Genomic DNA, 21058 nt, shown 5'->3' on the forward strand with positions numbered 1-21058 from the left:
AATGCATCATCTTAATCAAATTAGCATCTTTTGGCATTAAAAAAAAAAAAAAGACTATGTATTTTTTTTATCCCTTAACGGTCAAATTTATTACCAATTTATCATAAATTGTCTACATTATCAACATGTAATGGTTTGAATTAGCTTATGTGGCTTGTTTTTTTTTAATTTTTGAGCATTATATCAGTTCTACAGCTATGACCAAGGTCACAACGTACTTTACTTTAAAATAGCGCCTCGGTCGATGCGTTCAAGAGTAGCTCGGAAATGCAAGTCACGACCTGTTCGAAAGGATTTTGTTTTTTAATTGGGTACGAGTGTAAATGGGAGAAGGGGCGGGGGGATTTATTCAGGGTTGCAACTGCCCGATTTCCCTTCGGCGGCTCTGACCCGGTCCACAGCTCGTGCCGCCCTCCCTCCTCCCAATCCGATCGCAAAGTCAAATGTCAATTTATTCAGTCCTTGATTCTTTTTATTTCAACCGTTTTTTTTTTTTTTTTTTTTTTTGGGGGGGAGGCAGAGTTCCATAACATTTTATCCTTGAGAGGGCATCGATACGATGTCACCCACAAGGACATGTGCAAGAAAAAAACTTTGGGCACAGGTGCCCGAACACCCATTTTCACGCCCGTAACGGTTTTTTATTTTCCTTTTTTTTTTTTTTTAACCTTGACCCTTCTGTCAACTGATTTTCTGTCTTATTATTCACCGCCGGCCTTCTCCGCCTCATGACTCACCAGGGCCGTTCTCCCGTGTCACCGTCGGTCACAAACGCGGGTAAATATAGATTCAAGGTATTGTACGTGTGAGCCGGCACATATTACACCTGACCACGCTGCAGACACGCCTGTGCGCCGGGACGGCTGCCAAGTCGCGATTAGCGTCCTTTTATATCCGTGGCGTGCGCTCATTTACCTGCCGGGAAGCACGTTTACCGCCTTAGGTCTCGACTATTAGTCTCGCCGGTCCAGTGTCACGAGCTGAAAGGTCACGACGGTTTAAATGGGACAAAATATCGGTCCGGTTTACAGCAAAGTGCGCCCAAATAATGCCGCGAATTTTTCCGATATTCGTCCATTTTCTGAGACGGTTATCCTCACAAGGGTTGCGGGAGCGCTAGAGCTGATCCCGGCTGTCGTCGGGCACACCCGGAACTGGTTACCAGCTAATCGCAGGGCACACATAACCATTTGGACTCACATTCACACCTATGGGCAATTTAGAGTCGAATGTTTTTTTTTTAGGATTTGGGAGGAAGCCGGAGTCCAGGAGAAAAGCCACACAGGCACTTGGAGAACATGCGAAATCCACACAGTCGGGACAGGGATTTGAACCTCGGTCCTTAGAACTCAAATATCTCGTTTTTTTTTTTTTTTTAAATTTTATTTTAAGTCCGGGTTGTAAAAGATTTTGATTTTGTCATATTCCTGATTCTGGATGAGGTCTGTTGAATTTAGTTTTCTGTGAAAATTCCGATTGATGGGACTTCCATTCATTTCAATGAGGAAAGATGATTTGAGATCAAAGTTGAAGTGATATTTGTCTTTATTATAGTTATTTTTTTTTTGAGGGGGTGCATTATAACTCATGGCAGCTCGGTTCATTTCAATTAATAACATTGATTTGCTGTACTAATAGTTATTAAAGCTTAGTCACGGAAAGAATGAAACTCAGTCAAGTTAGCTTGGAACTTGCGTGCGATTGTTAGGCCGTACTATTGGATGCGGCCAAAACGTATTAGGCGGTAAATCTTAGCTCTTTCTTTCTTTCTTTCTTTCTTTTTTTTTTTTTTTTTTTTTAGCTGTTGAAGCACATTTGTCAGGTCCTTAAATACCAAACCCTCTTACGTTAACATTTGAAACGCGCCACACTGACACGAAACGAGCGCAATTAAGCTACGACAAGGAGCTCGCTCGCACCTCGGGCCCTAAGCTGCTGTTAAATCACAGATTTAAGTGTTTATGGCATTCTTTGGGAGTTGTGCTCCGTGGAAGCGAGAGGGCCCCAAGAATTTCCCCGAGATTAGACGCTGCGCTTTATATATGTAGGTATGCATGTAAAGAGAGGGGAGCTAATCCGCCGAGGAGGCCGTGGAGCAACCAGGGTTTAGAGGAAACCGGTTTCAAAACAAACATGGCCAAAGATCCCCAAAGGTCCACTTAAAGCCCACTCAGAGGACTTAGATTGGTGCCATGGGGCCCGCAGATCAGCAGCTACTGCTAAAGTGTTACTGAGCAAGTTGCTAATCCTGCAGCCGTAACCACTGCTTAAAAAAGAGGGCGAGCGACACTCCAATGTCGGTAGTTTCAACGTGATTGAGTCCTAAACATTGAAATGCACTTGTCGATGGTCTGCGCGCCCCCCCCCCCCCCCCCCCGCCACCAAAAAAGACTGCACTGCTTCTAGTATTTACGGAACCCCTAAAGGGACATTGAAAAAAACAAACTTATTTTTCTCATTACAATGAGTAACTTACTCATTACAATGAGAAAAACAAGTACGTTTTTTTTTTCTCAATGTCCCTTTAGGGGCTTCATAGAAGAACTGTATTATGAAATTCATCAAAAAATTTCATAGAAAAAGTGTTTTCTTGCTTATCTACTATGTAATGAGAAGGTTTCTCATTGTAATGAGAAAAATAAGTTATTTTGTTTTTTTTCCCCAATGTCCCTTTCGGGGCTCCGTAAGTATTGTGTACAGATGCTCATTTATCGTTTTCGTCTGATGGGATTCCAGCCTCCCTTTTTACATTGCCACGTCGATCCGGGGCCTTCAGAATCATCAGTACTGTTCACTGTTTTAGCAGTCAGGCTATTTATTTCATAATCAGATTTGAAATTCGTGCTCACGTCGACGTCAGCAAACTCGGGGCGGCGATTTCAAATCCATCCGTTTTGCAAGCCCAATGCCGTTTCTTTCTATTTGCGTCCGTCTGACAAAGCACATAAAATCGATGTTATGCTCAAACCGTGGCACAAACATGAAACGGTCGAAAAATGGATTCTGATGGTCGGAACATTGAAATGTTTTGTGATGTATGTGGCGCAGTCGCTCGCCGTTATATTCCATTTTTGTAAGGTTTCTCTAATCACGAAATGACACAGGTGGCATTAAGGGGTGGATTAAGTGGATTAAGTACTGAAGGCCCAAAGGTACCAAATGTTCTGCTCGCGCTGTTGAAATGAAAGTCCTGGCCCATTATTCCGTGCGCATGCTGCAGACTAAAATGCTTAATCATTAGCTAGCGCCGTATTGCTACATGGCATGTTTGCTTGCGTGTTGGGTGGCAGGTTGTCATGACAACAAAATGTTTTCTGTACATTTTGGCTTTTCGTATTCAGGGTAGCTAATATTTTGGTGTATTGAAATAGTAAAAATAACACTTTTACATGCACATTTAAAAAAATTCCACTATATAATTTTAATCATGATTAAATTGTTTGTATTTATTTGAGTTATACATTAGTCATAATACAGTTACACAATTCAAAATGAGAATAATAATTGCAGTATTAGACGGATATATACAGTTTAACATTTTTTAAGGTGATCTAAAAATGACCATCTATTTAAAAATAAAATGTCTAAAAAATCCCTAATTGAGAGTATTTTAATAAATTACAGTATAGTACATGCATTGATGGAGTAGATTTTTTTGTAATTATTTTTTAAATTTCGAACCTTTGTTGAACATATTGTGAAAATGGCATGTAAAAACATGTTTTTTTTTGTTCACCTATTAATTCGTCCTTTCATGATATTTTGTCATGTCCACCTAAAAGATCCATTCATTAAAAATTTAGAGGTACGGATTCAGCGAGCGAAACAAATTACTTCAGACTACAGTAATTTTAAGTTGTTTTATTAATAAAGTATTAAAACATTGAGATTTTCAGGAGTAAATAAACGTCACAGGTGTTCCACATGTACCCGTTCCCTTTTTTTTTTTTTTTTTTTTTGTATTTACTTCCTTTCTGTAAGTACTTTTCGTCATATCTCCCATTGCCTAAAATACCTTCATAATTTGAAGTTACAAGACTTCCTGTTGGTTTGGCACGCGCTTGTTATCCTACAAAAAAAAAAAAAAAAAAGAAGCTTTTGATGTCAGCAGCAATTTGTCGTTTTATTATTGATGCTGTATTCGAGTCTGAGGACCTTTTGGACCTCACACCGGCGGGCTGTTTAAGAGAAGTGACGCTAAATTGTGTTAATGTCTCAAACCTTTCGGATAACCTGCTCATGTGACGTCCTTACGTAAGATGTTTGACACCGGGGACCAGATGTTATTGGCAAGCCATGAGCGACAGCTGCTCCGTCATTTAAAAAAAAAAAATAAAAAAAATCCATTCGCTAGCCTATGACTCGTCGTTCAGTTCTTCACTCCTCTCCGGTAGTACCCGATCCCATTTCAAGCAAGCAGTTGTTCAACCACTTCTTTTAAAAAAAAAAAAAAACCCACACACACAGTTGTTAACAACCCCGGGTCTGTTTATAAACTACGCTGTGTGCCATAAATGTTTTAATAAATTGTCGCAAACCAGTTAGTCACCACGTTGAGAGATGCAGCATTTCTGATTACATTTCAGTCTGGAATTGCAGGGGTGTCAAACTCATTTTTCTCGCGGGCCACATCGCGGTTCCGGTTTCCCCTCAGAGGGCCGTCATGACTCTGAAACCATACAAATCAAATTCAATCGTCTACTTTTGGAATCAGAAATCCAGGGTAATGTGTTTTTCAACTATTCATATTTAGCAACACAAAAATGCTTGTAATATCATAACTTGGTCATTTATGATGGATGACAATTTGAAATTTTCTGTACAAATTTTTGCAAGAATAATTGAAATTGACACTAGATTTGGCTTCGCGAGCCACATAAAATCCCGTGGCGGGCCGGATCTGGCCCCCGGGCCTTGGGTTTGACACCCGCACTCTTTTGACTGATCCCATCGGTCATAATATCATCACAGACGAAGAGAATGGGTAGACATTGGCCGGAAAACACAACACAGGAACATTTTCTGTATTTTATATAAAAAGAATATAATTTGAAAATAAATACGTTTTTTTACTGTTTTACACGGACACATAAAAACAGATTATGAGTCATGGAACAACAACAACAAAAAGGAGCTAATGAATCAGGTTTCTAAGACTGATGGCAGAGGCGGTTTAATTTTTTCCGAACACGTGTCGTTGGTTGGTGGAAGTAGTAGTAGTAGTAGTAGTAGTAGTAGTAGTAGTAGTAGTAATGGTGGTGTTTGTAGCAGTAGTTTTTTTTTTTGTTTGTTTAAATTTGCATGTTGCAGACAAAAAGCATGTGCTACTTCCTATAAACATTTCTACACATGCTACAAGTTCATTGCATGCGGCTTAATAATTCTGGAGGTGTCCTCGCTACACAGGAACCATTTTTTGGGAATGTTAGTAAATAGCTGATTTTTTTTTTTTTTTTTTGGTTGGTGTTTTTTTTTTTTTTTAGTTATATATGTAAAAAAAAAAAAAACCAAAAAAATAAAAGCACAGAGAATCCATGCTGAATGGGACAGTCACTGGGAGAGATGGAACACAACACTGCATATATAAATAGACCACATTAAATATGGGCAACAAAATGAATACTGAAAAATACTCTATGACATTATAAATTATCTAAAATGGACTATGGCATGAAGAGATAATATTAGCTATATACAAGTCAAGAGAGGACGTGTAAATGAAGCACTACTGTGTTAAATCCCCATTTTCCTGGAAAATGAACAATAATTTATAAAGCACTTTTCTTAGTCCTTATTTTTTTTATTTTTTTTTTAAGCGAGGCACTGGTTTTCCCGATGGAATCAAACTACAGTAGAGTTTTCGTTCAGTGGTTTTCGTTCACGCCAGCTATAATAGCACGTTGGCTAGCGGTATCCCATTAAAGGCACTCCTTGTGTCGTGTGCTGAAAATGTCCTCGGAGGAAAAAGCAGCCAAACTGTAGGAAGATTTCCCACCCGCTGTGCCAGTTAAAAGTAGACATCCGGGTGGGAATCCGTGCCAGACAACTCTTCCTCCTCACCTCTGTCGTCTTAAAGCAGTCTTAAATCTCCAAGCTTTTTGCGCACCGGCACAGTAGACTCGCATCCAGTGAAGTAAAAAGCAACAAGGCGTTTAGAAGGCGCTTCCGTCAAACGATGCATTGTTTTAGTTTTGATTTTCTTTTTTTTTTTTGTGGGGTTTTTTTTTTTTTTTGTGTGTGTGTTTGTTGTGTTTTTTCTTTCGTAGCAGCAAACAGTTGTGTAGTATGCTGGTCTACACATTCAACTCACACGCACGCGGATACATACTGTCGATGTACAGCGGGAGGCAACAGTCCATCCCCTCTCTGGCGGTCCAGAGCGGAATGCTTTCCACAGAAAAGAAGAGCTTACGGGTCAAAAAAAAAAAAAAAACCAAAAAACGTCAAAGTGCTGTGCTGTGAAATATCCGTTGTATTACTTTTCGATAATAGAACGGAGTATTCCTTCATCTTGTATGTGCATGGTGTTGCTCCTCCCTCATCTTCTGGGCTTGTCACATCTGAACAGAGAGTAAAATCAAAATCAGAGACACATTTTAGGCTTTGTGTCGAATTTGGGTGTGAGCTGTGGCTGACAGCAGCTTCTGCGTGAGTAGGCTTGTTATCATGTCGAAGTTTGAGGAACAAAAAAAAAAAAAAAAAAAAACAACAAATATAAAAGAGGGAAAACAAAGCTGCCAATCAGAAGAAAGTCCCGACCGAAAAACTGGAGTGAACTCGGCCTGTCAGCGACCCTCACCTGCAGGTCCTCTCGTTGAGCTCTTGTTGGCGGTCTTGACAGAACTCGTTGGTGTGTTTGCAGGAGCAGCGGCAGGTTTGAGGGTCCTGCAAGTACAAATGCTTCCTTTTCTCCGAGCACGGCTTGCAAACGCTGGATGGTGTCGGACCGTCAGACAGACAGAAAGAAAGAAAGGAAGGAAAGAGGGAGGGAGGGAGAGATGAGGATTATCAAAGGGTGTTGAACTACCGCACCGTGAAAACGGTCACTCGCAAGGTCATACGGCCGAGTTTTCTCTTCCAAGTGGTTGCCACGCGCTATGTGACAGTCTGGCTAGCGTTGGGCGCAAGCTAAAACGCTTGTGGTAAAATGAACCCGTCTTTTCGACCCCTGAACTCGTCCCCTATCGCAGCACGACCCGGTCTCACGTGCCCTGCGTTTGTTTGCCAAAGAAGACTCAAGAATCTGCTCGATGCATCGTTAGGACATGTCATTTTATTGTCAAAAAGGTGGAAGGACTCAGCTCGCCTCCATTTGCTTCACACATGGATGACAAACCAACAATTGCACTTAAGACACAAAATGGTTGCGAGAGAAGACAGAAAAACTCGGTACACAGTTGGTCTGGTTTACAAATGTCCCCTAGCAGAACGGAAGGATAGCAACAGATAGCTATCGCTCGCATCTGAACATGACATGACAAAAAAGTACCAGCATTATGCACGGCGAGGGAGATGAAAAGCACAAAGAGGCTAAAGGAGACGGAGGCAAGACACAGCAAAGCTGCACAGACTAAACACGGCGATTACGATCCCGGCTGATAGCGGGCCAGCGATGACAACGGCTAACTGTCGACGCGTCTACCCCTGCTGATCTGTTATCGTTCATCTGAAGTCGAGACCTTGTGTGGGGGAATGTGGACCTCTGCTTTTACTTTTCTTCAGTGACGCATCCGAACAGCTGGGCGTGGCGCTCGGGAAGCCCTTTGAGCATTTATTTCATATCCTTGGTATCCATCTACGGGTAGTGGAACAGTTCGGCTCGTTAGCGGAAAGCTTAGAACCGTCGAGTGACGGAGTTGTGTCCAACCATTGGTTTTTTGTTTGTTTGTTTGTTTTTTCTTCCACTCGTAGTTTGAGTTTTCGTGTACTATCACGACCTTGAGCTGGTATCACAGATACCAAATAAATGCTCAAAGACTAACCTATCGAATTATTGCTTGAATAACTTTTTATAGCGGTGTTACACCTAGCTACTATCACTGGCAGGTGATTAATTAGTCTTGACGTATGAGATGGATTAATTTGACGGTCAGCGGCGAGCGACAACGTTAGCAAAACACGTACAGGCGTGAGATGATGAGTTGAGAGAATGGAGGGCACGTTAGCGACATGCTAATTGACGGAGTGCGGACGTAGTACATTAAAAAGGGCAAAGGATCTCCTCCCAAGCCATCTTAATTACGAGAAGCACGACACTCAGGTGCAGGTAGGTGGAGAAGGCGGAGCTGACGTACGCATCGCCAATTGTTATGTCTCGGTTTTTCTTTCGCTTTCGTTTTTGGCCGTTAGCCGGGCCTCGCCGGGATTGTCTGGAAAAGAGAGAGAGAGAGAGAGAGAGAGAGAGCACAACAACGCAGAGAGAGAGCCTGAGAGCGTGAAGAGACGGAGCGAGTGAACAGCTGCTCAGTTTCTTCTGCACTCGTGAATACGACCAATTGTCTCAAAATGGCGGTCGGTAAACGTTTTTGAAAGTTGTTGTTGAACTTCGTTGCCGTTGCTTGAGTTTCGGATGCAGTCGCTAGCTCAATAAGTCAACCGGAATCAGGTCGTTGAAATGATGTGTTAAAAAAAATAATCTGCCTTGACAACAGCGTGTAGACCCACCATCCCCATTTTTTAAAAATTCTTATTTAGCGTGATCGTTCAGGAAAAAGCGGGTCTCCACAAAGAGTGGAAACGAGTGGAAAGTAAGGGAAGAGGACGGACATTTTAAGAGGCTGCCTCTGGGCCCATTTATGGACCGTACCCTCCGTGCTTCATACATTGCTTGGATACATTTTTTTGGATTTGCTGTTTGCGGTCCCATGGACCGGTGTGTCATAATTTTGAACCGCTGCAAAATCCAGCGGCCGACCATCATAAAAAGTAGTTGCCCAACCCCGAAAAACGGCGTTTGGTGGCATCGCTCGGAACTCGACCCGCTTTCATTTGCGTATCCACCTCGTTGCCTTTGTGGATTACTTTGAACCGAATGACCGAGAAGCTACACAGCTATTGCCTATTCATAAAACAATTTAAAAAAATTGCTGGGGCAACGGTAAAACGCGCTCACACGAGCGTTCGTCGTCCGCGGCACACACCCAGACTGATTCGCTGATCTTACGCAACACCCCAGTTGGCCCCTCCTCTTAAAGACACATTTGTTGCTTTGTGTCTTGCGATTGACCGGCGGGCGACCAGTCCGGCACGTACCCGGTTTCTTGACTGAAGTTAGCTGGCAAAGGCTCCAGCGTGGTCCATGGTGGTGACTTATCATCCCCAAAGAATCATTAAATTTTCTATGTCATATTAGGCGAGAATTTAATTTAATGGGAATTTAAGAATGAAGGATAAAGATGGTAAAGATTTAGAGAGGCACGTGCAACAATGCGACCTCCTGTCGGGTTGTGTCCCGCGTAGATTATGGAACGTTGTGGACCTAAAATGTTCCGTGAGAAGGCGAGGGTGCAAGCAATTTATTGTGTTCTCTTCCAAAAAGGAAAAAAAAAAAAACCCAAAACATAAATCTCCTCTCATGAATGGAAGATAATAAACTTCCTCTGGACCACATCACTCAACCCGAGTGTCGAGTTTATTTTTTCGATTCAAAGCGCAACACAATGGGAACAAGCTCATAAAGGATTACAAAGGATGCACCTGGGGGCTTCACATATGCGACTTTTGCTTACTTGGCATGTTACTTTCGCCATGTAAAGACCCTTTAATGAAAATTCGAGGAGGCCGAGTAGGAAGTCGTCCCCACGGCCCACATCCGTGGCTAGTTTCTTTTTTAAACGTATCTCCTCCTCTGCAAATAACCCGCGATCGAGAGAAAAGACAAAAAAAAAATGCAAGAAACTTTTGCAAGCTCGGACCGCAGCTATTCATAACTCGAGCAAGTACACGTCCCGAGCCTTGCGCTGCGCATATGAATGCCGACAAAAAAACAAAAAAAAAAACACATCAAGTGCACGATAGAATAAACGTCTGCTAACCGTCACGACGACTATGATAAATACAGCAAAGTAATGTGAGAGTCACATGGTGCCGCATAACTGAATATTTGAGTGATGACATTTTCTGTCAGTCCGTCGATTATGTATTTAGATTTGCTTTCTGGATCAAGTTTTGAGGTTGAAGCAAACTTTTCCATGTTTGTAACGAAATAAATTCAAATTCATATTTCTTCAGCCTACCGTTCCATTTGTTCTAATGAACAATAGAGGTTGATTTTGGCTGGAGCAAATATGAGAGTATTATATCATTACTAAGACAAGTTTTCAATGAGCTTACTTGCTTTCAATGTAAACTTTAAAACAATGCTTGCGTGGAAAAACGCCGTTTTTAACGCACTACCGTCGTTGGAAAACCGTAAGACCATAATCAGATGAATATCAGTTTTTACATTTACATTTATATGTTCACATTCTTGTAAGTCCTCTTAAAGATTAAACTGTACAACATACCGCAAAAGATTTACTGTCGCGGTGCTAAATCTGTCGTGCGTGGCGTGTTTGCGTGAACATTTTTCTTCTTCGACTGGGGGGAAAAAAAAAATGGTCGTGATTTGACAGCGCTGACTTACTACGTGATTCTGTTTTGAATAATTACGAAACCGGGTGTGTTTTGGAGCCCGGCCGCTTGCTGCTCGCTCCTCCCGACCTCTCACATTGATGACTCCGGTCGCACAATTGCCCAAGGTGCAAAAAAACAAAACAGCGTAGTTGAATGACCCCGAGAGCGGTGTTGTCGTCAACCGCAAGCTAGCGTGGGACAACTTGTAAACAATCAAAACGAGGTTAAAGAGGAGGCCCCCGCCCCCCGACGCTGGCACTTATCTATACAACAAATGGCCCCCGTCTAAAGCCCAAACATAAGCAACCGCCCCAGATATTCTAAGCGTTCACTTCGGGAGTCGGGTTTTAACGACCTTTGGAGATGGCGATTTCAGCACGCACCATAAAACGGAGGCGGCTCTTCAAAAAACAACAACAAAAAAAAAAAAACCCCAAAAAATGCCGCTATCTCCGTCGGAGCGGGCAGCGACCGGCGTTACGGGCCTTAAGTGGGCCTAAACGAGGGGAAGAATGTAAATAGGAGATAGGGCGAGGGGGAGGAAAGGTGTAAAGGTCAGGCGTGGCGAGGGCAACAAACTCGTTAAGAGTCATTCATTTACCGGTACGCTTTAATGGCGGCGCGGGCCACCCGAAAGGCTCGGCAATGGAGGCTTTTGTTCGAAAGGAAAAAGAAACGCGCTGAGAATTGATTAATCGGGTCTTCGAGCCGCTGAGGGAGAAGGGAACGGATTACTTGGTTACAACCTGCGGAGGTGCACTCGAGTCAGTCGATTTCTGGCTTTAAGAACGACGGGTACTCCGCACAGACCCACGAAAAATCCATATTTGCTCAATTACCCACTGAGGTTGAAACAGGAGGTCACAACATTCAGAGATCACGTTTTAGAATAATGCAATTAACAATTACACTACAAAAATAAAAAAAAAAATAGCCATATTGGAACCGAAACCGCACTATAACCTTGAGAGATGAACCGAATTTGACCTTCTCCAAGCTTTTCAATTAACCTGTGGTAAATTTTTACGTTCGGCTCCTTGTAAGTAGTACAAAAAAAAAAAAAATGGATTTGTTTGCTCAAAAGTTTCAAGGTCATTTCAGGTGCATTCATGAATTTCATCCAAAAGTCTCAGAGCTTATTTTTGGTGAGAGGTGGATCATGCACCAACGCAGTTTGGAATCCAAGCCAACTTCATCCATCCAGCCGACTTCAATTGCTTATCCGGGGTTGGGTTGCGAGGGGCAGTAGCTTTAGCGGGGAACCCCGGACCCCAGACTTCCCTCCACCCAGCCACTTCACCCAACTTCCCAGGCCAGCCGAGAGTCCAAGTCTCTTCAGCGTGTCCTGGGTCGTCCCCGGTGTCTCTTTCTGGGTGGGACGTGCCCGGAACACCTCACCAGGGAGGCGTCCGGGAGGCATCCGGATCAGATGGTCCAGCCCACCTCATCTGGATCCTCTCAATCTAGAGGAGCGGCGGTTTGACTCTGAGCCCCTCTCGGATGACCGAGCTTCTAGCCCTATCTCTAAGGGAGAGCCCTGATACTCTGTGGAGGAAACTCATTTCGCCCGCTTGTATCCGGGATCTCCTTCTTTCGGTCACGACCCACAGCTCGTGACCGTAGGTTAGGGTAGAAAACGTAGATAAAATGAGAGCTTTGCCTTTCGACCTGGCTCCTTCTTTACCACAACGGACTGATACAAAGTCCGCATAACTGTCGCGCTACCTTTTCATTCGTCCCTCACTTGTGAACAAGCCCCCAAGATACTTGGGGGAGGATCTCATCCCTGACCTAAAGAGGGCACGCCACCCTTTTCTGACTGAGGACCACGGTCTCAGATTTGGAGGTGCGGATTCTCACCCCAGGTACTTCACAGCCAACACAACCACATCTTCTCCGAGAACCGGAGACGCGATAGTGAGGCCACCAAGCCGGACCCCCTCTCCGCCTCATCTGGGCCTAGAGATTCTGTTCATAAAAGTTATGGGCAACCCAACTTGCCTCAAAATAAGCAAGTTTTAGAGACGTCAGAAACCCACGTTTTGAGGTTACGGTTGAAACACATTTTCTTTCTGATGAAAGAAGAGAGTCTACTTTTTCCTTCGGGTACTTTTGGTGCTAACGCTGTCACAGAACACCATAATCCGCAGCCAAAATGCTGGAAATATGGGGAACTCTTAAAACAGTGAGCTCGCTAACCTTGTGAATAAAATACAAGCCAAACGTGAGTGGGTGACAGTATCGGACTGCAAAAGCCTCCCTCTTCCCCTCTCCACTTGCTCCACTCGCGTTCGAAGTTTTCCTTTTATTTCATCACGCAAAGGTTAACTCCTCTTTATCCTCGTATGACAAGCTAAGAACAATAAATTGTTCCTTAATGTAGTCCCTGTGCAGTTATTAAAGGTTTGAGCGGCCTTGGAAGTCAACCGGAATTACGGCTCGTGTTCCATTTTGGAGGCGCCGCTCTGGTCGGATGGAGGAAATGTAGTCAAAATGGCCACCTGCGAGAAAGGGGCCCAACTCCAACAGGAGCGAGATCAAATCTCTCCTGGCTATTGTTCAACTCAAGCATTAAAGCTCAAAGAAGCGCTGTACTCACTTTTCTCTCTGCTCTTTTACTTCTTTCTTTAACCTAAAAGCAGGCACACACAAAAAAAAAAACAAAAAACAAAAAGTTGACATGAGGTACATAAGGATCATCGTGGACAGCCCAAAAATGTCGCGCAACTAGCTTTCACTTTTCACTGAACCTGAACACTCGTTTTGTTTCGGGGATGCGTACACACAATCTAGAACACCTCCCGCTGATAACTTTGTGGCGAAATCTCTTGTGAGGCAAAAGTGTGAGGAAAGGCGAACGATTTCATTTTGCAGGGTCACGCAGCGTGCAGGCGTTTTGAAACATTTTGGGGCCAAAAACTGGATTTCATCAGCAGGCTTTTTTCGTGAGCGTCTTGACCCGTAAAGAGAGAGGATCGATGCGCTTTTCGAGCAACGTTGGACTGAACCACTTAAAATCGAATTTATGTGCGATTCTGTGATTGCGTTGGGGCCAAATGGTGAAAAAGGCTCAATAACTGACGGCTAGGAAAGACCCAGGGTCAACGATCCTGCTAGTTAGGAGCCCGTAAATTGTTTGTGCACAAAAGTACTGCGACAACCAATGATTTCATCAATCGGGTTGGACTAGACTGTGTAAAATCTTCATCTTTGGAAGACATTTGGATTCTCCCATTGTTGTTTGGATGAGTTGGGAAAAAAAAAAAAAAAAGTCCTTTTTTCCTGGTCTTCGGTCCATGGCTGACCGTTTAAAAAATAAATAAATAAATACAATAAAATACTATAGACGTGCTGACAAATGTTCCACGACAGTCCGCTCAATGGCCACTTATACCAATACTTTGAATCTTTCGTGGGCACGTATTTTACATTCAAAATAACAAAACGGAACAAAAAAAAAAAAAATTTTGCAAAACTAACGCGGGTTATTTACGTGCCTTCTGCCATCTAGTGGAGAGCATTTCATCGTTTCTGCCTGTCCTTATACGTCGCTAGCGTAGATAGACGGCGGTACATCGTTTGTTGTCAATGAAAACTGTATTTTTCGCATTATAAGGCGCACCGTCAATGAATGGCCCATTTTTAAACATTTTTCATAGATAAGGCGCATAGAATAGATGCGTCAGTAGAGGCTGGGGTTACGTTATGCATCCATTAGATGGAGCTGCACTAAAGGCTCAATTTCCGGTCCATATATAAGGCGCATCTTATCTTATCTTATCTTTAGGTGCGCCTTATAGTGCGGAAAATACGGTAATTTTCAAGCCAACTGAGCTAAATTTGAGCGTGTCCTATACTGTAGCATTGAATCTGAGAACATAACTTCCCCGGGGGAGGTAAAAACGCATCTCACAGCTGCTTTACAACTCAGGAAAAAAAGCATAGATCGCATCCAGATGACTTCCAAATTACTCGTTTTCTCGTCTTGCAAAATAACGAGACACTTAAGCTCAATTTAATGAATTTGAAGGGCCAAGAGTGGAGAAACACACGAAATTTCGGTAGTAGTAGCAGAAATGTGTCTCCGTGCGAAGGAATGAGGATAAGCCGGTGCACAAATATGAAAAATGCCTACTGGGATATGCTTCAACATGCAAAGACCTTTTTTTTTTTTTTTTTTTTTTTTTTATCACGAGCCAAGAGAAGGAAGCAGACGATAAGTAGATATGAATCTAGCAGACATGTCAAATGTGTCAGAAGCCGGCGGAGGAGCGTTTCGTGTTTCTTTTTTTTTTTTTTTTCAAAACATTCACATGCTCGAGCCACGTCGGTGTGCGCGCGGAGGCTTTCTTACCTACACTCACATGCGCTGTGTTCTGTGAAACTCATGAAGATGTCATTTTGCTGCTTTTGAATTGCTATTCTTTTGATCTGCGGAGGGAACAGAGTGCAGTCCATCAGTTCGGGGTGGGGTGCAAAATGACACAAGCGTCACCAATCAGCGAAAAGTCAATCGAACAATCACATCGTGTACTTGCGGTCTATTGTTGTTCAATCCAACAAGGATCAAACACAAATCCAAAAGCCGCACATAACGGACCGCCATCGACAAATTGTTGCAGTGATGACTGTCATGTCGGAAAACCACGACTAAAACGGGTCTCGGTGCCAGAAATCAAAGCACAGTGATCTTGAGAAATCACAGTTTGGACCTCCCCGCCCGCCGTAAACAAAACAGCTCCCCCAAACCGTCGTTCATAAATCAAAGAGTTTGCAGACCTCCATGGTCACGTTGTGACTGGCCGTGGGGATGCACTGCTGCGCCTCATCGTTGCAGCAGCCGGCGCAGCGCGTCAACACCACGCAGGACGGCACGAAGATGTGCTCCACCTCCTCGGGGTACTCCTGCAGGATCTCCACCAGCATTTCCCGAGGCTTACACCAGCTCTTGTTGAACACCTCGATCAAAGGGATCACTGCAAACGCACAGTGACACCGTGAGACTGGACTCCGAGAAGGGGGGGCTCATTTTGCGATCGTTTTAAAGACTCTTGCAAAGACCGAGAACTATGAAGTACTCACGTGCGGAGCTTGGATTAGTATTCGCCGTTTTGTTTCATTTTTAGGGGTGGGCTGAAAACGAGACCCTCGACCCTGGCATGAGTGCCCACAGTCAAAAAACTTGTTGTTGTCCAGTACAATTGTGATCTGCAGCTCAATGCGGGCTCGGACGCTTTAGAGCGCCTCGTTGTCAACTGCGAAAGTGTGCACACATCACAATGGGGGAGACGTAGCGAGAAGGAGTTTTTTGGGTTTTTTTTTTATTCTTAAGATCAGACTTGAGAGCCAGCGTGTGTACATGAGCGTCGCCCTGGCGTGACCGCTTTAGAGCGCCTTGTTGTCACAGCGACGCTACTCCCGCATTCCAAAATCGCGCACGTCGGAATCATTGAATTTGTAAGTGGACATAAAGGCAAGTTGGAATAGTTGCGTGTCTGGATGTGCCCTGCCTGGGCCATTTGCTTTTGGCCTCTGCCTTGCAAGCAAAGTTCCGGGTTCGAATCTCGTTTACTTGCCTTCAGTGAAAACACTCAAGTGTCCTTAGTGGGAAATTATTAAACTTAATAATTGGCCCCAAAATAATCCTTGTTCATCTTTCTATACTTGCGGTATATAGTGACAGGCAGAATGCTTTTCAATTAGCAGGCACAAGATTGTTGGCATTAATACAAGGAAATTACAGTCAATTTTCATGATTTCAATATCAAAGCATGCACCATTTGTGACATTTGTCGCTTCGAGCATCGGCATCGAGAATAACAAGCAGTAAAAAGCCGTCAAACTTGTTTTTGTCGCAGTTAGGGCAGGTCACCACTGCCACGTACTGTAAATGAATAATAATAATATTACATAATTGCCGGCGTATTATCGATTATTATCACTTGGCACAACACGTTTCCCAGGCTGCCGTGGGCCGCATGAAAAAAAAAAAAAAATGACGCAAGGCCGGGGCTAGGAATTCGGCTTCGGAAAATCCTTGAGTCTCTGGCTGCGGGCCAATAGAAAAAATGTAAATGTACGTATACCAGCACATGCAGATGTTTTAGTAATATTTAGAAACGTCACACGGTGCTGTAAGGTGGTTGTGTGAACAAAAAAATGACTTGGACTAGTGCGTCCAAGTCGATTCTACTAGTACTAGTGAGGTCAAACTAGTACACAGACCGCAATACTTTCCTGAAACTGCTCCCGCGGCGTAAAATGTCTTGTTAGGGTGGAGAAAATGTCAAAAGGTTCTTGGCAAGTCTGTTTGATGACCTGTTAATGACTTGATTAAGCCGTGTATCTTAATACGTTTTTTGCGCACTTGTAAATCCATCAGCGGCAGGCAAACCCCCCCCCCCCCCAAAAAAAAAAAAAACGCTCCGCTCGTCTCTCTCTCGAGAAAACATCCTGGAATCGCCGCTTCCAACCGATCAGTGTGAGAACAAGTGAGCGGAAAACAAGCTCCGGCCCGGCCAATACAAACACGGTGCCGGTGCCTGAAGATTAACTACAAGTTTTTCCTTCCACCCCCCCGAAAATTTTGACTCTTCCCAAAATCCGATTGGGCAATGCTGGGATTGTGCAAAAAAAAAAAAAAAAAAAAAAAGAAGGGGTGACATTCCATTCCTTTCTATAAAAGTAAGTCTGGTGACCGTAACATTTCCCTCAACCTAACCTCAGACACGAAAAAAATGTGGAAAAAAAAAAAAAAAGTTCCTGAATGTCTCAATTTTAAAGGCCTTGAAGCGGAGCTGGGATAAGTGGCCGCCAGGGGGCGAGCGTGCGCCTGTGCAGTGCCAAGGTGAAACCTCTGCACAAGTACGCTTCACACACACTCATTAACACTAATTTCACACTTTGATGAGCTCACACACTTTCCTTGTCTCTCATTCATGGTTTATACACACTCCGAACCCCCCCCCCCCCCACCCCCCCAGGTATTAATGTCCCCACCCTGTCCTATCGGTCACCTACCGTCATGTGGGCCTCGCTGCGTTTCCCTCGGTAATTGGGCACTCTGCAATAACAACGACAAAAAATGAGTCAAAAAGTCATCTGCGTGCAAAAGTGTGTATTTACAGTTTGCTGCTGAACCCCCGAGGTACCCCCCCCCCAAAAAAAATCATATCTCGGCCTATATATGGCTTGAGTTAAAGCCGTCATGTGAAAGGATAAATTACTTTTACAACGTATGCTAATCCATCAAAAAGAAAACGTACCCGAAGCCGTTCCACGAAAGGCTCGTAAAAATATGAAATCAACTTGACGGGGACAATCGTGAACGCCATAAAATAGTGCGCGGAAGTGATTCTCAAAGTGCGGGACGAGGACCAGCGGTGGTACGCGGGTTCCCTCTCGCGGTACACGGAAGAAATCCGTCATCTAAAAATGGTTTCGACTTTTTTTTGTTTGTTTTTAAATCCAGTACAAAATATTTGTCCAGTAAAATTCCATTATCTATACCTTATATCTGTACGTGTCAGACATTTGTATCGAATCTTTCCGAAACGACGTTTTCAAACACACAATTTACACTCAACTCTTATGTGCTCCCAAATTCGTCACGATAAGTCGTACGCAAAGTGAATGAATGAATGGACGTTTCGATAATTCCTTCATTTTGATCCCTATATTGTGCGTCATCCTCGTCTTGATCTTCACACTTCCCAACAAATATCTCTGTTGCTCTCTGTGTGATGTGTAACCGTCTAAAATGAAATACACGTCCCGGGAATAAAACCCCTCGTGGACCAATTCGGGCACCCGCCCCACAGTTTGAGAACCCTATCTGATATGATGTAATCTGTCTATCTATCTATCTATCTATCTATCTATCTATCTATATCTATCTATCTATCTATCTATCTATCTATCTATCTATCTATCTATCTATCTATCTATCTATCTATCTATCTATCTGTCTGTCTGTCTGTCTGTCTGTCTGTCTGTCGTCTGTCTGTCTGTCTGTCTGTCTGTCTGTCTGTCTGTCTGTCCGTCCGTCTGTCTGTCTGTCTGTCCGTCTGTCTGTCTGTCCGTCCGTCCGTCCGTCCGTCTGTCTAATCTATTTTATTTATCTAACCAATCTAATCTACGTATCTAATCTACCTCGTAATGATTTCCACAGCACGTCGGGGGCAATGTGACTCGAGCTTGGAACTTTTTTTTTTTTTTTACAAGGCCGTGTGCGCGACAAGTGTGTTGATTTCGTAACCTTCACGGACTCCTGGCTGCATTCATTCCCATTAAAAGCCGGTAAGAATGTCAACCAGCAACTCGCCCCCCCCCCCCCCCGCCTCCAACTCCCATCACCTCCTTTCACTGCTTCGCTGCGTGTGTTTGTGCGCGCGCAAAGGCGCACCGCACAAAAGGATTACTGGCAAGTTTCCACGCGTTTGCAATACCTCGCTTATGTTGCGTGAGACGGCAGCACTTGTCCCCGACTGGATTTAATGGGAAAAAAAAAACAAAAACCCCGAGTGATTCCTGTTGAAGGGGGACGTAAGGCCCGTCCCCTTCCGGGTGGCGTGAGAGCGCGAGAGAGTGGGGGTCCGCTCGAGAGAGAGCGAGCTCTCCTCAAGTCGCCACCCACCCGCTCAAAACACTGGGATGGGTGTCAGTCTGCAAACCCTAAAAAAAGTCACAGAGTGGATAGATAGAAAGAAGGAAGGAGGTCCCTTATGTCGTTTGCCAGGTAGAACTGGAATAAAGGGGGAGGGGGGGGGGCATTATTATTAAGCGATCATTTTCACAATTATGATATCTCCATATCCCCGGCATGTGCTTCGATGAATGGCTATTATGTCTTCCACATGACTAATGACCTATGAGCAGTCAGTACAGTAGCTGGAAAAGTTCACTGAGTTCTTGGAAAAAAAAAAAAAAGGGTCTTAAAATGTAAAGAAAAAAGTTATGATTATTACTTATTATTATTATTTAAGAGTTAAAATCAAACCCTTAATCGGAAGAGCAGGTTGTAACTAAATATTACTGACTTGGAAGTAACACCAAAAGTCATGGAAGATAGTATTACTTATATTGATTAATGTATAGCAAAAAAATTAAATAATATTTTCCTCCATTAAAAGATGGTTCACATGCCATGGCACTGTTTGACCCATTTAAAGTGTATTTATTTTTAATTGAAATAATAAAATGAATACATATATAATAATTACTGATTATCTGAAAATGTTCCTTTCTTCCCCTTCTTGAATATTTAAAAAATAATCTTTCATTGGTGTTATTTTAAATGTCTGGTGTACGAATATAAAAATGTAAGAAATATATACGTATATATAATTGTATTTTTAATTTATTTTCAAATATTTATCAAATCACGTCTTTTTACGTTTACATTAAAATCCAATGATGTGCAATAAAAGAAATACAAGCGTTAAATTATGCAAAAAATATGAAAACAAATTTAAAGCTTGTCTTTTTTTTTAAGGGTCAGCAATGACCCCGGCAAGGTCGCGTGACGCATTTTCTCGCTCTTTTTTTTTCTTTTCATTTTTTTTTTGTGTGTGTGTGTATGGATTCATAGTTGACTCACCTTGACAGCCGACAGCGTCAGAAATAATAGTGTCAAACTGTCAATAAAGTTCATGGTGTTGTCAAATCCAAATCCGGGCGAGGTGTTAGAATCCGCGGAGGTGCTGCTGCTCCTGGTGGTGGGGGGTGGACCTCGCGCTCATCAAGTTAGTATTTTAAAAGTAAAGCTTTAAAAAAAAAAAACACACAACACGAGGCTCCTGGGATGGGGGGGGGGTGCGTGGGGAGCCAACGGCGTGTTCCAAAAATCAATAAATTGGAAAAAATTATCCGCTTTGCGCCCCAAACTCTTCACTTTGTCGAGGGATCCTCGAGGTGGTGGTGGTGGTGGTGGGGGGGTTGGGGGTTGGGGGGGGGGGTGAGGGGCGTGGGGGGTGGGGGCGGTTTTACTATCCACGCATTACACACAAACACACCGAGGCACGATCCACGACATCGCACATGGTCCCGCGGCGGCGCGCTTTCCTGCAGAAGCCGAGTGGCAACATTACGCACCGAATAATAATCCCATGCTTGTTGCACCGAGTGGGAGTCACTCCCGCAACCTCCTTCGACCGGAACCCAGGCGACCGTTTAAGGGGTGGGGGGGGGGTGGGGGGGGGGGGGGGGGGGGTCCGCTCTGACGTCTCCTTTGCGCGCACGAAAGAAAGCGGAGTCGGATGATGATGATGATGATGATGGTCCAGGAACCGGGACGCGTCCGACCTCTCCGGCGCTCGCCGCACTCCACAGTGTGTGCGCGGCGCGTCTGCCCGTGCGTGTGTGTGAAGCGGGCCGGCCGTGATTGGTGCGCCCGAGGTGGTGGTGCGTTGGGGGCGTGGCTTGTGGAGTTTGAGTTCGACTCCTG

The 21058-nt window shown here is 43.8% G+C and overlaps 1 protein-coding gene across 3 annotated transcripts; it reads right to left on the reverse strand.

Moving 5' to 3' along the window:
• Positions 1-4091: 4091 nt before the first annotated feature.
• vegfab (vascular endothelial growth factor Ab) lies at positions 4092-20518 on the reverse strand. 3 transcript variants are annotated; one of them, XR_009793783.1, is made up of 8 exons: positions 20213-20518; positions 17635-17677; positions 15394-15590; positions 14969-15045; positions 13214-13246; positions 6800-6931; positions 6480-6560; positions 4092-4669 (listed from the first exon to the last, which is right to left on the reverse strand). XR_009793783.1 is itself a non-coding variant. In XM_061812023.1 (7 exons), the coding sequence occupies exons 1-7, from the start codon at positions 20264-20266 to the stop codon at positions 6539-6541; spliced, it is 558 nt and encodes a 185-aa protein (XP_061668007.1). In that variant the 5' UTR covers positions 20267-20518; the 3' UTR covers positions 4092-6538. The 3 variants fall into 3 exon arrangements, 2 of the variants coding, with proteins under 2 accessions (XP_061668007.1, XP_061668006.1); XM_061812023.1 differs by having other exon boundaries at positions 4092-6560; XM_061812022.1 differs by lacking the exons at positions 4092-4669; positions 6480-6560; positions 6800-6931 and adding an exon at positions 7023-8369.
• Between the last annotated feature and the right edge of the window lie 540 nt (positions 20519-21058).

Source organism: Syngnathoides biaculeatus, chromosome 23, assembly GCF_019802595.1.
Source record: "Syngnathoides biaculeatus isolate LvHL_M chromosome 23, ASM1980259v1, whole genome shotgun sequence".
NCBI classification, from domain to species: Eukaryota; Metazoa; Chordata; class Actinopteri; order Syngnathiformes; family Syngnathidae; genus Syngnathoides; species Syngnathoides biaculeatus.